The 15,215-nt window shown below is 46.8% G+C and overlaps 5 protein-coding genes across 6 annotated transcripts; 2 read left to right on the top strand and 3 right to left on the bottom strand.

Annotated features, from left to right (window-relative positions):
- Positions 1-9: 9 nt before the first annotated feature.
- On the top strand, positions 10-4,951 carry BDCG_04723. 2 transcript variants are annotated; one of them, XM_045420365.1, is made up of 4 exons: positions 10-567; positions 680-1,242; positions 1,304-2,684; positions 2,787-4,951. In XM_045420365.1, exons 3-4 carry the CDS (start codon positions 2,559-2,561, stop codon positions 4,533-4,535), a joined length of 1,875 nt encoding a protein of 624 aa, XP_045280987.1. In that variant the 5' UTR covers positions 10-567; positions 680-1,242; positions 1,304-2,558; the 3' UTR covers positions 4,536-4,951. The 2 variants fall into 2 exon arrangements, with proteins under 2 accessions (XP_045280987.1, XP_045280988.1); XM_045420366.1 differs by having other exon boundaries at positions 135-2,684; positions 2,787-4,768.
- On the bottom strand, positions 145-1,097 carry BDCG_04724 (uncharacterized protein; the record flags this gene model as incomplete). The annotated part of the gene is made up of 2 exons (XM_045420367.1): positions 145-659; positions 746-1,097. The coding sequence occupies 2 exons, from the start codon at positions 1,095-1,097 to the stop codon at positions 145-147; spliced, it is 867 nt and encodes a 288-aa protein (XP_045276489.1).
- On the bottom strand, positions 4,774-6,877 carry BDCG_04722 (uncharacterized protein). Its single transcript, XM_045420364.1, has 3 exons — positions 6,214-6,877; positions 6,006-6,128; positions 4,774-5,904 (listed from the first exon to the last, which is right to left on the bottom strand). The coding sequence occupies exons 1-3, from the start codon at positions 6,442-6,444 to the stop codon at positions 5,404-5,406; spliced, it is 855 nt and encodes a 284-aa protein (XP_045276488.1). The 5' UTR covers positions 6,445-6,877; the 3' UTR covers positions 4,774-5,403.
- A 2,955-nt stretch (positions 6,878-9,832) lies between these two features.
- On the top strand, positions 9,833-14,951 carry BDCG_04719 (PHD finger domain-containing protein). Its single transcript, XM_045420362.1, has 4 exons — positions 9,833-10,006; positions 10,075-10,823; positions 11,088-13,214; positions 13,321-14,951. The coding sequence occupies exons 2-4, from the start codon at positions 10,798-10,800 to the stop codon at positions 13,511-13,513; spliced, it is 2,346 nt and encodes a 781-aa protein (XP_045276486.1). The 5' UTR covers positions 9,833-10,006; positions 10,075-10,797; the 3' UTR covers positions 13,514-14,951.
- On the bottom strand, positions 10,134-10,770 carry BDCG_04720 (uncharacterized protein; the record flags this gene model as incomplete). The annotated part of the gene is made up of 3 exons (XM_045420363.1): positions 10,134-10,267; positions 10,319-10,449; positions 10,673-10,770. The coding sequence occupies 3 exons, from the start codon at positions 10,768-10,770 to the stop codon at positions 10,134-10,136; spliced, it is 363 nt and encodes a 120-aa protein (XP_045276487.1).
- Positions 14,952-15,215: the final 264 nt, after the last annotated feature.

The raw sequence follows: 15,215 nt of genomic DNA, 5'->3' as shown, positions 1-15,215 counted from the left end.
GTTGAGTGACCGAAGTCGAGTTTTTGCGGCGGGAAATATATCTCTGATGCCAAGACATCCAAATTGCCGTTTTGAGAAATCTACTTCAAGATGTCTATTATATATACATACATAACTACATATATCTACATACTCTGTGTATATCTAGGTTTTACACAGCGGGGCACGCAATGTCGATATAATATCATCTGCTTCAAGGGCTATTCTCTTGTTCTTTTCTTTCTCCTTCTCCTCCTCCTTCTTCCGCTCCACCTCCGTCGCCCTTTCAAACCAGCTCTCCTCAGCGCTCAGTCCCCGCGGCTCCCATAGCATCATGGCCACCCATTCGCTTCCCATGAACTCCACCTTTCCCAGGTCGCGGAATCCTAGTTTCTTATATAGGCCTCTCCCCATGAGACTAGGCTCTAGCCCCACGGGTACATTCTCCGCCTTCCCGTGCTCAATCCCCCACTGCACCAGCATCTTCCCAACCCCCCTCCGTTGATAGCTGGGGTGAATTGCGAGAATGCCCACGTACCAAAGTTCCGGGAAAATGTCTGACGGAAAGTTGCCGGCCGTTACTGAAACGTAAGTCTGCATCCTGGAATTATCGATTGCTCTGTTTTGGTTGAAGATGTCGGCGTATCGTAGCTGTATGTTCAGCAGGCGTCTCTCTAACCCTGTGGATTGGCATGTTTAGAACAATGCCGTGGTGAGTGAGATGGAGCATATGCGCATGCATGTATATGGAAGAGTATTTACGAACACCACCCGCGACTTTCTTTTTCCTCCTTCCATCTCCTGGCAGCTGGAGAGTCACCGACGCGTTTCCAGGCGCAGTAGCCCACAACTTTCCCTCCTCGTCCACTGCCCTGGCAATGCGCCTGACCCTGTTCTGTCCCTATCTCATCTTCGGGGTCGGTGGCAGCCACATACAGGACCCATCCAGGCGACGAGAACCGTATCCTCGTTCGTAGCAGGAAATTAGCCCGGTATTCGGAATAGTACTTCACCCGGTTTGGAGCGAGATAGGCCCAGACTTCATCATGAAGCATCGCATCGGCCACAATTGTAGCGACATCCGGGATGTCCGCTGCTTCGAGTGGGCGTATATGCATTTCTTTGTTCGCTGCGCGGCCTGGAGGATTCGAACAGTTTGTTCATGTTCGTGATGGATTTGACTTCATGAGGAGCGCTCTGTAGATCATCCTTCAACGGCTGAGCTAGGCTAGAGGGATGAGTCCTCCGCCCTTTACTCGCAGGGTAAATAAAATACGAAGCGAACCCTTGGATCTGGGGTGCATTGCTAATGGACCAGCATCAGGCATCAGCGATTCTCATATGGGTTTTGCTGAAGAATCCCACCACACTTCCTGTCGCGACACCATTTACTGTGGATAATGGATTTCTGAACATATATCTGGTCCCAAGACCGGTGATATAAGTCACACCTGCCCGTATCGTTACGGACGAAAGAAATGCTGGACCTCGGCAGGATTGGATTTCCCACGCTGTTGAGAAAGCCAGCGAACTAATTCGCGAGAAAGCTAAAAAAGCCTCAATCAAGCGATTCAATTGTTCGGTTATTTCTATTTCCAACTCCACACATCAAACGAATCCGCCGGCCCGGGACCAATTGTCCCATTGACCGTTTCACGCGCCAAACCTCCGCCAAACCTTCTCTAAGAGCAGAAGGTCTATGCTGCGATTCACGAGAGTCTGTTGGTAACGCCACCAGCCACGGGCCTCTGCCGCTCATTATTCATATGACCTGACGTCTCCAAGTCTTCACCATGTTGTCAATAATGTCGAATCATGACGGGCGCCCGTCACGCTGACGCTTCGGCCCCACGCCCACCCTAACTCGCCAAACTTTTCTCCTTTCATGGTAGACACTCCGGAGCTGCCAAGCGGTTTGCCGAATGACACGCAACCCAAGAACTGGAAAAGCCTAGCGATGAAGATCATGCTGTTTAAGCTAATGAGAGGTTCTCTTTGCCGAAATCCGTTCCTTCAAGAATCAAAGCTCCAACTGGCTGCTAGCCGGCGGGCGGGTGGGTAGGGAGGTTGTTCGGCATTTCCTGAGCATCGACTGGACCCTCTAGTCCTAGTGTCAGCTTGAACCCTCATTCTGGTCAGACGTTCAACCACATGGCCGACAAGGCGTTTTCTACACGATTCCTTTTGGCTGTGTTCGTCTACGGACGTATCTCACTGGGCTCGTTGGATTCGGTCTGTCCAATCCTTCCGTTTCACATTTTGCTTCTAGCCAGCAAGGTGGGCGAGCCGTGCTTTGCTAGCTACAGCAATTGAAGCGGACTTTGCAAAATGGGGTAGTTAAATATAAAACTTCAAGAGAGCCGGTGCCTCTTGAATTCCTTTCTTGCTCAGTCAGGGAAATTGTTGATTTTAATTGCTGCTGTTTTTTTTCTTTCCAATAACTATCTCTGTCGAACATCGTTTAACGTAACTCGGAGATTTTGCTTTTGTTCTAGTTGCTCTCGCTCAGCGTTAAAGAATCTTCATAAAATTCTGCATCCTATTCAATTATACAGTTCACCACTTTGAAGCACCGTCTTATGACGAGTTCCCTGCGACAGGTAGTTTCTTCTAGAAAGCGCCTCACTCAGATTACTACCGCTCATACCATGGGCGCCGTGGATACTTCAACCAAGTCATCCAATGACTGGCCCAACCATCAGGGCGTATGTATTTTACTCTCAAAACTCCCCGTCCCCGGTCCACTATCAAGGCTGAGCGTTTGTGGGAGTTAGTTAGTATTTGTGTCTATCACTAACTGAAAGTAGTTCAACTCTACATACGAAGAAAGAACCCCGGTTGAGCTCAAGGTCACTGGAGACATACCTGCATGGGCAGCGGGAGTTCTATACCGCACCGGCACAGGACGCAGTGAAATAGAAACGGACCAAAGGCAAACCTTTAAGGTAGCCCACTGGTTCGATGGACTGGCTGTGGTCCATAGATTCCAAATTCTGCCACCAGATGCAACGCATCCTTCGGTCCGCGTTTTCTATAACTCCAGAAGCTGCTGCGACGGATTGATCGAGAGGATTAGGAAGACCGGCAAAGGCAATGAGATGTCATTCGCCGCTAAATATGACCCCTGCACCAGCTATTTCCAGAAGGCTATGTCTCTGTTTCGACCTGCGCCGCCAAAGACACCTGGAGCAGATCAGCAATCCATGTCCATTACCCTATCGGTCAATTTCCCTGGCCTCGGCAGCAGCACGACTACACAGAAGACCTCTGGACATGCCTCTGGCATACACACATTAACCAACAAGACAGACGCCGCGGTCTTTCAAACCCTAGACCCTGAAACTCTAGAACCCATCGGCTTAGCCTCACAGCAAGTCCTTCACCCCGCCTTAAAAGGCCCCATATCCGCCGCCCACGCCAAGTCAGACCCGGCCACAGGCGATGTCTACAATTTCAACCTGGAACTGGGCAAGTGCCCAATCTATCGCATCTTCCACGTCTCAGCCGCCACGGGCAAAACCTCCGTCCTGGCAACTCTCACCAATGCACGCGCCGCGTACCTGCATTCCCTCTTCCTCACAGAACACTACGTTATTCTCTGCGTCTGGAACTCCTACTTTACCGCAGGTGGCCTGGCAATTCTCTGGCACAAGAACATTGTCGACGCCATTGCCGACTACGACCCCTCCAAGAAATCCACTTGGTATGTCATCGACCGCCGCCCTACCGATCAGGGTGGCAGGGGCCTCGTAGCTACCTATAAAAGCGACCCATTCTTCTGCTTCCACACGGTCAACGCGTACGAGGAGCCGTCGCCTGATGGCAGTGGGGACATCGACATCGTCGCAGACCTAACCACTTACAACAACCTCGACATAATCAAACGCTTCTACCTCTCAAACATCGTCTCCACTTCCCCCAACGCCGCCAAATACGCAGCAGGAATAGACCCGGCCTCCCGCGCCATCTACAAACGGTTCCGCCTCCCATCAGTCCCAGTGCCGTCACCATCCTCATCAACGCCTACGCCATCAAAAGCATCCAAACCCAAGCGCGCCATCCTAGACTTCAAAAACGAGGCTGCTAACACCCCCGAACTCCCCACCCTAAACCCACACTACGTCACGCGCCGTCATCGCTACGTCTACGGTGTCACGGACTCGGGCAAATCGAGCTTCCTCGACGGCCTTGTCAAGGTCGACACGGAGACCAAGCAAACCATCCATTGGAAAGAATGGGGCCAGAACCCGGGCGAGCCGATATTCGTGCCGAGACGGATAATTCCAAGACAGGAGGGCGAAAGCGGGAGTGAAAATGACAGTGAAGACGCGGTAGGGGAAGTGGAAAAGGAAGTGGATGCTGACGTGTTTGATGAGGATGACGGCGTGCTGTTGTCCGTCGTATTGGATGGGCTGAAGGGGAAGTCGTATTTGCTTGTTCTTGACGCGAAGAATTTGAAGGAGGTTGGCAGAGCGGAGGTTGCTGGGCCCATTGGGTTCGGGTTTCATGGCACGCATGTTTCGGCGATGAGCGGAGGGAGGGGGTTGGATTATTAGGAGTGATGGTTGCTTTTGCTACATATTTTCATCCCCTACGAATTCCGCCTTTCTTTCAGAGGCCAAGCGGTTGAATTGGAGGGGCTTCTTTTCGACTTTGTCTGAGCTTAGGGTTTCATCCCTTTTCTTATTTTTATTTTTTTTTTATTTTTTTATTTTATTTTTTTCCCGCAAATTGGTCACTCCTCTCCACTAACGATACATGTCACGTATTCCTATTTAATAATAACGTATGATACCAGGAATGCCTTTATCAGAGCTGAAGACTTTCAGTTCACTACTAACTAGGTTATCAACGATATATTCATTATGCTATGTAACTTAATATCAACACTCAAAGCGTGCTCTTTTGCCTCCTTCTTTCATTTTCCATTCTGGAAATTTCGTTGTTAACTGAGTTATACGGGCGAGGCTGGATATTTCGCGGATGAGAGAATTCAGACACAGTACAGAGTGCTTGTGAGACATCCTCTAATATTGGTCTTCTAGGGCTTTAAGATGCGGTCGTAGCTACCCAAGGGAGAATCGCTAAGTAGCGATTTTCGACCAGCTATCTATCTACTGCAAAATGTCCAATCACTTAACATGTATGAAAAATCTAACCAGTAGACCTGCACTTGTCGCCTCACAGTGGTGCAATTTACCCTACATCCAGGCTCCCAATTCTAGTTCTTGCTGATATACATTCCATCAAACCTTCTTGGTGCCCAAATTCAATAGAGGTGGCTGAATAGCAAGGCCGTAAGTAGACGCTGGTGCGAGGTCCCCATATCCTCAGCCAGTTACGGAGATTTCGGGGTGTTATGGTAAATATCCCGGGCATGGCGAACGAAGATTCAGACAGGTCAAGACAATCTATGGTCATCACTCACCCGACCCTCCCTCCCGCCCTGGCCCTCGCCCTCGCCCTCGGTTTCTTCATCGCACCACTCTTCGAAGCAGCCTCCACCTCCACCTCCCGCTTCCCCTCCCAAAGCTCCCTAACCCTTCTCACAGCGCCCCACACCCTCTCCCGCGCCTCCTCCCTCTCCACCCCATCCCGCAACAACCTCTCATACTCCGTATGCACATGCCGAATATGCGCATCAACCGCCAAGCCAACCTTAACCTCCTCGCTGGCCACCTTCCCACTCCTCCCCACGCGCCGCGAGCCCTTCAGAAACGCGTGGCCCAGCACCGTCTCCAGCGTCTCGGCGGGCATGGCGGGGAATTGGGCGCGGAGCAGTGCGCGGGCTTTCGAGGTGTCGCGTGCGTCCTTTTGGGCGACGGCGCGGGCGCGAGCGGGGAGGGTGTTGGCGGCGGCTTTGGTTACGGTGTCGTGGATTTGAGAGGGGATGTAGAGGCCGAGGGTGCGCTGGGTTTTTGGGTTCTAGGATATAGTTTAGTGTCAGGGGCAAGAGTAGGGGTCTTTTTATTTTTATTTATTTTTATATTTATTTTTTCTTGACTTAGTAGGGGGGTGATACTTACATAGACTGTATACACGGTCTGTTTTGCCTCGTGGGAGAGGCTGCGGCAGTTGCGTGTGATGTAGACGTCTCCCTTCGGGACAAAGACGTAGTCAGGCGGGGGCCCTTCAGATTCTGTGCGGATCTGGATATCAATGGGGATCATCAATCAGAAATATCAGATCAGCATTCGAGGTCCTCTCACTACATTTGTCATCAGGTTCACGTACAGCTTCCAACGACGAATCCCCAAGCTTTTCTTTGGCAGCATTCTGCTTCTCTAGCGCTCTGCGCAGCTCCCGGGGTAGACGGGTCCCAGTTCCTCCTCCAGCTAAGTCAGAATTGGAGACGCGCTGTTTCTTTCTAGCCAGTTTCGATGCGGCGGTACTGTTTCCAGGGTTTCGTCTCTGGGGTCGTGATGAAGGACGTTTCCTCTTACCCCGCGTCGTCTCTGAGGCCATGATGGGGAGTTTGTTTTGTGAATGTAATGTCCTGTGCTTGTGTTTCGGCGTCCACCATAGCAGAGGCAAGTGTGGTTATCGGATGGAAAGGGTAGAATACTGGGCCATTGGCTGCTAGATTTGTACGTATCATGGCATTTTTGGCGAAGGATGTGAATGTGTAAGACATTCGCACACCAAGTCTATTTCATTCTTCGTACTTCGCTGGCTCTGTGTTGTTGTCCTATCTGCCAATCAGTAACTAATAATAATCTGTCGTGAAGATGCGAAATGGCATCTCAAGGCTGGCGCTTATGTTCACTAAATTTAGGCGGGCGGCTAGTTAAGCCAAAACGCCGCCAAGAACTTAAACCGTCATTGAGTCAGTCTAATCTTTATTTTATTTTGCAAAATGGATTCTGAAGATCTTAATTCGATATATTTTCAGTCTTTTGATCTTCTTCTTGTATCATTTTTACTTTCCTTCCTTATTAGTTTTCTAAATTAACCCAACAGCCAAATCCCCGAGAGGATCTCTCCCCGCAGTGGAGTTTGAGATTCATCTCATCTACCAAAAGCCAAAAAAAAAAAAGGGGAGGGATACGTTATCGTTCCTTAATACGTGCAGGGAAATGAGCTTCACAGCCTTTCTTGGGAATGTCCATTTCATAACCTTAGTAGACTATATGGTTTTCTCACTGAAAACGGTCTCGGAGATGAGAGCTTACAGCTGAGGTTCAAGGGCTTGAGTTGGCCAAGCAAATAAATGTGTTGCACACCACGCACTGTAAATTTTAATTTTTTTTTTTTTACCTTTTTCAGACTCATCTTATTCGGTGGATACATGACCTTGAAAGTGCTTTTATCCCTTTTTATCCCTTTATCTTAACTTAAATCGTTCCAATTAACTCTGGATGTAAGCTTGCATGAGGAAGTTGCACAACACAACACACCACACCACCACTGTTCAAACTTCCAATGTTCTTATTTTTTTTTATTTTTTATTTTTTATTTTTTTTCCTACGTAAATTCTGTTTTTCGGGGGCACTGAAAAGGGATTTCACTCACCACCAATAATGAAGAACATGAGATTTTATTTCGTCAAGATACGATACTACTAATCATCAGAATTAAAGATCAGGAATTGTTTTGCTTTTTCCTGATCGGGAACCAATGACCAAAGTAGCCTAGTTGCAGTGTGTGTGTGGTGTGTGTGCAGTAGTTATGAATGCTGACATATGATTGGTGTCGATCACTTTGGCCTGTGTGCTAGCGGCCACGTAGCTTCATTTGGTAAGCATGACACAAAGGTCAGTCAGATAACTAAGTTAACTACTTAACTATATTGTTTATTGTTTATTTCTGGATGGATGAATGTATGTATGTCTGTATGTCTGTGTTCTCTGTTCTCTGTATTCTTGCGGGTGGAAAGGGGGAAAGGGGGAAAGGGGGAAAGGGGGAAGGGCGAAGGGGGGGGAAACTACTACAAACCACTTCTCTCTTGTCTCTTCTCTCCGGGTCGATCAATGAATCAATGAGAGAGAAGACCTGATCTGATCCCCGGGTTCGATTTAGTCCCTCGCCCCTCTTACCCTATATATTGTACTGATGATATAACTACTGGTTGGTAGTCTTGTTCCTCTATCCAGCTCCCTCTGAGGCCGATGGAAGGAGTATAATGTGGCAAGCTTCGGCGAGGTACGAGGGGGGTTAACTAATAACTATGATTAATAAACCAAACAAAGATAAGTTAACTAGCTAGCGGGTAGTTAACTAGTTGAGTTGTGTCTTGGCTGCTGTATATACAGTATTCTGACTGAAAATAACAGAACTACTGCGTATACAGCTGGAGTTAGCTTGGATGTAAGGGAAAAAATAGAGCTTTGAAGATTGCCACCTACCTATAGTTATCTATTCACCCATGAACAGAAAATCTCGGTTTCTTCGAAACGAACTCAGACATCCCGTGCCTAGTTACGGCTGGTTGACTAAGTCACTCCTGGTGGGCAGAGCCTGGGCTGGGCCACCTCTGCACTTGCAACGTCCAATTTATCCCCGGGGCTCGAACGCAGCGAGAGAAAGGGCTGAGATGCTCCAAGGCTCCAGGATCCAAGATCCCAGCCCATAATGGCAAGTCCTTTGCCCGTCTTCATGGCATTTGCGGCGGGGGTATACAAGGGGGCGGGGGATACATGGTGTACACTGCGTACATCTGCGTACATCATACAGGGGATTGCTTCTTTTCTTTCTTTTCTTTCTTTCTTTTTTTCTTTCTTTCTTTCTTTTTTCTTTTTTCTTTTTTTTTTTTCTTTTTTCTTTTTTTGGCTTTTGGTAGATAAGATCGGGGTCGGGTGTTTTTGTTTCAGCCTCAGGAACAGACCGGAAGCGAAATCAGAGAGCTCTTCTTCTTTATATACATGACATATATATATATATATATAATAATATATATATATATATATATATATAATATAGTCTTATATCGCGGGGTATTCTCAGGCTGATAAATCCTCCCAATCCATCTTCTTTAACCCCCCTCCCCTTCCCCCCTACCCCCTTTCTCTTCTTCTTTTATTTGATCTTCCTGTGTATAACTGATGGCGGTGCCTGCAGACAGCAGACAGAGACTGCAGCCTGTGGCGTCTTCCGTGTTCCCTGTTTTTCCAGGGTCTTTTTATTTTTTCATTTATGATTACAATTCCCACCCCCCCCGGATTATATGATTACATTCCCACATCCTGTTTCCCCCTCGGGTTTTTTGGTAGCTAACTAACTAATAAACTAAATAGTTTATGTCTAACTGGTTCTCCGTGGTTAACTAGTTAATGCTTAACATGAGCGTGCTAATTAGTAACTAAGTAAGATCCAAAGGATTTTCAAGATTTGATCCTGTCGAATACTCATCTCATGTAGAAGATCCATGATTAACCACTGTGAAGCATCGCAATAATAATAATAATCATAATAATAATATAAGCCAGTCAATGTTAGTTGTAGGTAGGGTAGGTAGAGAGAATTGGGTTGGAGTTTAATAAATAACTCTAACATTATTCTTAATAACTAAGTTAATCCGGTCATAATTTTCCCTCGGTTTTTTTTCTCCCTCTGTCCGTCCCGCGATGGTCCGAATAGGAAATATCCAAATAATAAAGAAAAGGTTAAAAATATATTATAAGTAAAAAAGTAAAAAAATGCAGAAGAAGAAATAGAATGGGATTATATTATATTATATTATATTTTTATTATATTTTTATTATATTATTTCATTATATTAGATTATATTTTTATTATATTTTTATTTTATTCTTTTAAGCATGATTTACATCTGGAGAAACACCAAAAGAAAAAGGAAAAATACTGTAACTACTGTAGTACATACATTGGTCAATCAGATAGATGCATTGTTACCTACCCCCCCCTCTGTTATAGTTATATTAAAACTAGAGTTAAGTTATTTAAACAGAGTTAAATGTATCCATCCAGCCTTTTCCTGTTCCTGTTCCTTTTCCTGTTCCGGTTCCGGTTCCTGTTCCAGTTCCGGTTCCCTGTTCCAGTTCTGCTGCTGTTCTGGTTCTGTTCCTGAGTGAGTTGTGTGGTCTTTTTTCCTCTTTCCCTATATTTAAATATTAAGTTAACTATTTATTAAGTTAGTTATTTATTATAGTTAACGTTAATAAGTTTAAATACAGCAAACCTCTTTTCATCCAACTTCATTTCTCAACCTCAACCTCAACCTCAACTTCAACTTCAACTTCAACTTCAACTTCACTCTTTCTCTTCTCCCAACCAACTCCACCACTCCACTCCCACCAACTGTCGAGAATAACTTCCTCTGCTCTGCTGCCTTGTTCAATTCCATGAGGGGACGCGCTCTGATCTCTCCTACCCTACCTACATTTCTCTCTTTCATCTCTGCGCCACCTCTCCTCCGCTCCGTACAGCATCCTCTCTCCCGCCGTCTGCTTATTTAGCTCCCCGTTCTGGGCCCTGCTGCCTGCTCGAAAAACCTCCGATTCTGCTTCACCACTAGAGAGAGCTCCTTGCTTTGCTCTTATTTAGACCGCTTCAACTCCATCCCACGCCTAGCTGAAAACAAACATCTTTCCCTTCCCCCGTCTCTGCCCAGTTTCGACCCTGCCCAGTTTCGACCCGGGGTTTATAACCTCTACGACATTCCCCTCGAAACATAAATCATAAATATTTCCATATATAATCCCGTTGATTTAAAATCCCTCCTCCTCCCACCCACCCCCCACCCGACAGCTGCATCCAGATCTTCAACAGACTCACTCGCTCACACCGCTTTGGGGGGAATCTTTGCTGGCTGGGTGGCTCGTCAACTCCCATGTTTGCTCCTACAAACATTCCGCTGATATGAGCTGGGACCGCCCGATCCATAGGTCAGTCTCGTCTCTTTTTCTTTTTCTTTTTCGTTCTTTCTGTTCTATTTTGGCAGCCATTGAATGGCCGGATAAATAAATAAAATAAAGAAAAAAAAAATGTTGGCTTGCTCGCTGCTTTATCGCTCGCCAATTGTCCGCCCAATAAGGCTTGCAAGACTACTCTACTCTGTACCTAGCTAATAATAATATATCTTGTAACCTTAAAAATTGCAATTTATGCTGACACTTGCTTGGGCACCTGTACATGTACACGGACGACAGTTTCAACTACTCCAATGGCGACCCTCAGACCCCAAAAAGAACCCCGACGTCTGCTGCCTTTGGCGAGTCGGCCTTCCAAACCCCAAAGCTAGAATCCAGCTTCTACGACCCTCGAGTCACCTGGAACACCGCAGATCCTTATGCTTCCAGCCCTGAATTTCTCAAAACCCCCCAGCGACTTGGACTGTCCACCCCCTCCAATCACAACTATCTTCATGGCTTAGCTGATCGGGATTCAACCCTCCTCGACCCCTCGGCCTCGTTTGCTCTGAACCTCTCCCCGCAACTGGAACGGACTTCTCTTTCTGGAACTGTTAGAGGTAGTAAAACGCACGGGTGTACGAAACAGGGCAGCAGCTGCAGATCTGGGAAGAAAGCAGCGGAAGATCAAGGAAATGATGGTGATCAGGACACAATTGACTCCGCAAAACGCTCAGCAGCCTCGATGCAAACCCCTCCCCCGACGAGCACAGGCAGGAGAAAGATGCAGGACAGAAACAACATCAACCCCGGGAATACACATCCAGAGCTGAGGGCCAATGCTAATAATGATAATACAATGGGTCCTCCTGATTCTAGTCACCTGGAGACTCCAAGCCGCGTCGTTGGAATCTCTGCTAATTTGTTTGACGGCCAATCTCCGAACCTGTTCCAGATGGCTGCAGGCTCTTCTGCAGACTCACCTTTCTTTCCGCAAAACAGGCTCTTATGGGACCAGGACACGCAGTTTCCGGCTGACTCGCTAGATATATCGAACAATTTTGGAGACCCATTTGGACCGAACCAAACAACGAACAACTTTAATGATACCTTTGATCAGGGTCAATTGCAAAGTGATTCTCTCCAGGTTCCTCAATTCCATACCATGCAAGCACCGTCCGGGTTAGGACATTTCAGCGATCCTCACGCTTTTCATACACACTCAATGGAGCATATAGACTCTAACCTTTATCCTACCTCTTTCTCGACATCCCCCCGTCTCCCCACTGTACGAGATGAGGACCCCGCCATGTTCTTGAGCTCTCCTGCACGGAGATTTGGGTTTTCAGAGCCGACATTACCGCAAGATATGCAGCCCCGACTTGAAACTCGCCAACCCTATCATCATCAGACCGAAGAGTCCAAGCGCGAGAAAAGACTAAAAGAATTGAAACGTGCTAAGAGTCTAGCTCGCCGTAAAGCCGAAGCCCCTGATGAAGCTGCGGATGCCCTACGTCAGTCACGATCTTCGCAACTACTTTCTAGGCGGAACTCAAGTCATTCTACCCAGCCGCATAGCCGTCATGCAAGCGCACATTCGTCCTCTGGCCCTGGCGCTTCTGGTAGTGGTGTAAGAAAGACCCCTGCCAAAGGGCGTCTGTCACCGTTGAAAACACAGACGCCCTCCTTTCATTGCCCGAGTTCGTCGGCTGCCTTACACGCCCCTGTTGAGTCAGTGGTTTTAAAAATCGGGAAAGATGGACGAGCTAAAACTGAAATGGCAGTAGTACCTGAGCCGCCAACGTCCTTTAATGCTCGCCGGCCAGGGATGGATGTGGATGAGTTGTCCACCGAGAGTGAGACTGAGTCCTCAGATGAATCCGATTTTCCAGTTTCTCACAGTACGAACCCTTCTTTTAATATACACCCTGAATCAACTCCACGGCAGCGCGACGTTTTGCGTGCCCATTCCACCTCGCGCCCACAATCTAAGAGCTCTTCCTATTCATCAACCATTGCATCTCCACACTCAGGACGACATTCTCCGTGGACAAGTTCTTCCCGTGGAAGTGGGAGGCTACCGCAATATCCCACCCAGAAAGACGGCTGGATGTCGGACGACGATACAGGCGACGCACAACATGCACTGAAGCAAGTGTTGAAGGGACGGAATAGACAACAGGCTAGGCAGCCCGCACCCCTCTATAACCAAAAGACACGCTCCTCGCATGCTCTGAGAACATTACGATCATCCCCGCCAGAGTTCCGTAGTCAATTCGATTCCCGCCGCAGAGAGATCAGCTCGCCGACGACAATGACGGATCCTGATTTTGCAACGCCTACCACCGAGCGCCAAAGCAATCCTAGCAATGGGACTAGATGTGTTTGTAACTCGATGGATAATGGCGGGCATCTGATGATTCAGTGGTATGTTTACTGTCTTCCTCCATATAATACTTCCTCCTTTTTTTTTTTTTTTTTTTTTTTTTTTTTTTTTTTTTTTTTTTTTTTTTAAAACTAACCTCCTCACCAGCGAATCCTGCACCCATTGGCTCCATACCAAATGCGTCGGCTTGGACCGCCAAAGTCTTCCGCCTGTCTACATATGTATATATTGCACACAGACCCCGATGCGAGGGGGCCGGATTCGGGACCCCTTAGCAGGCGGCGCCGGCGGCCACATCCCAACATCCCCCTTAGCTCATAAATCATACCGGTTCCGGTAGCCGGTCTCATCCTCACGTTAACTCTCTCTCTTACCCTCCTGTCTATCTATTCCCTTTGTGATACACGGTTATATATTATTTTGTCACTCGATTGCCGGATGCGTGTATTACCTGTCCAGCTGTTTGACTTGATTAGTACATGGAGCCACGTTATTGCTATTGTTTTTCTCTTTTAACTGTTATCTTCCTTTTTAAACCATGCCGGTCAGCGATGACCCCCTCATACTCTTTTTAGCCCGTTTAACGCAACCAGTTCCCGCTGGAAGACCGAGAGAATCGTATTTCCTTTTTAATTACACATTTTATTTATTATTCCTTTTAAATCGCTTTTTTTTTTTTTTTTTCGTTTCTTCTCTGTTTCCGTTTTAAAACCTTATCCTCTTCCCCCACATAATTACAATTACAATTTTCCAATACCCCGCTTCGCAATTCTCTTCTTTTTTCCTTTTATTTTCCCTTTCCTTTCTTTCGTCGTTTCCCACCACCTCGTGTTGGCATGAGATGCAAATCCACCACAGTATCGGACCTTTTTTTTATATATTTTTTTTCTTCCGTGGGTGTGATGAACGCCAACGCGACTCCCGGCTGGATCTTCGCATTCCCATATGTTCCGTTTTCTGTTTTTACACTGTTCACCGCACATATGTCTATATGCCTGTTGCCTTTCCCCCCAAATGTTACCTGTTAGAATACGCGCAGTATCTACCCCCCGCTACTGGCTACGACAAGAGCCTGCTTAAGGAAGCCCCAGCTAACTTACCACCTGCTGCTGCTTCTCATCTTACGTCATGCATGCCGACACGTCTACGTCAGCTCTTCCTTCGTTTTCTTTTCTTTTCTTTCTTTTCCTTCTTCTGCGTTGTGCCTATTAAGTAATAATATATGTACGGCTAGGTGTCGTGTCTCCTGCCTTTGTCAGAGTAGTTAATGTTATGTATGTATGGGTTTTTGTTTCTTTTTTAACTTTCCTGTACCTGGTCCGTGTGCTATTGTTTCCTTTGTTGTCTCGTTTTCTTGTAATTGATGGATGGATAGGATAGGATAGTGATTAGTGGGTTGGTGGAGATGGATGAAACTGAGACGGATGGGTAGGTAGTTGTGTGAGAGTATGATACTATGGTATATCCCCAATGGAGATTATTGTTTTTGCTACATGGATATATGGGCTATGCGGAGGGTCGTGTGTGGATGGACCTCTGTCTCTCTCTCTCTCTCTTAGATATATATATATGTGTGTGTGTGTGTGTTTGGTGTGCTGTCTAATGACCGGCCGTCTATAGTTTTCAGGTCTTTAGATTCTTAATTAATCTCGCATGACGAGTCATAGGGACGTACGTAACAGGCTAATAGAGCGATGATGCAAATGCTTGCGTCCATCCCGAAATTACTTGCTCAGTTTGAGTTTGCTTGACAGATATCAAAATCAAAAAAAAAAAAATCAGACGCCACAATCCCCATGCCCAATCTCCAATCGTTTCATATTCTAGAAATACAGTTCACGTAGATCCCATTCCCTCCCTACCTCCCCTTCCCCCCAATATCAAAACAACCCCGACCCCCCCGTCTTGGATCGATTAGGCCAGGTCGGTAACCAGAGTAAGAACACAGTACTGAAAGTCAGCTATATACATGTTAAATTTTGGTGTAATTTATGGTGTTTTGTAGTTGTAGTCTGTTTTTTTCATTTTTTTATTTTTGTTTT

This window comes from Blastomyces dermatitidis (assembly GCF_000003525.1).
Source record: "Blastomyces dermatitidis ER-3 genomic scaffold supercont1.5, whole genome shotgun sequence".
NCBI lineage: Eukaryota > Fungi > Ascomycota > Eurotiomycetes > Onygenales > Ajellomycetaceae > Blastomyces > Blastomyces dermatitidis.
The sequence above is the reverse complement of the archived record's forward strand: the minus strand, read 5'-3'. Positions and strand labels throughout refer to the sequence as shown.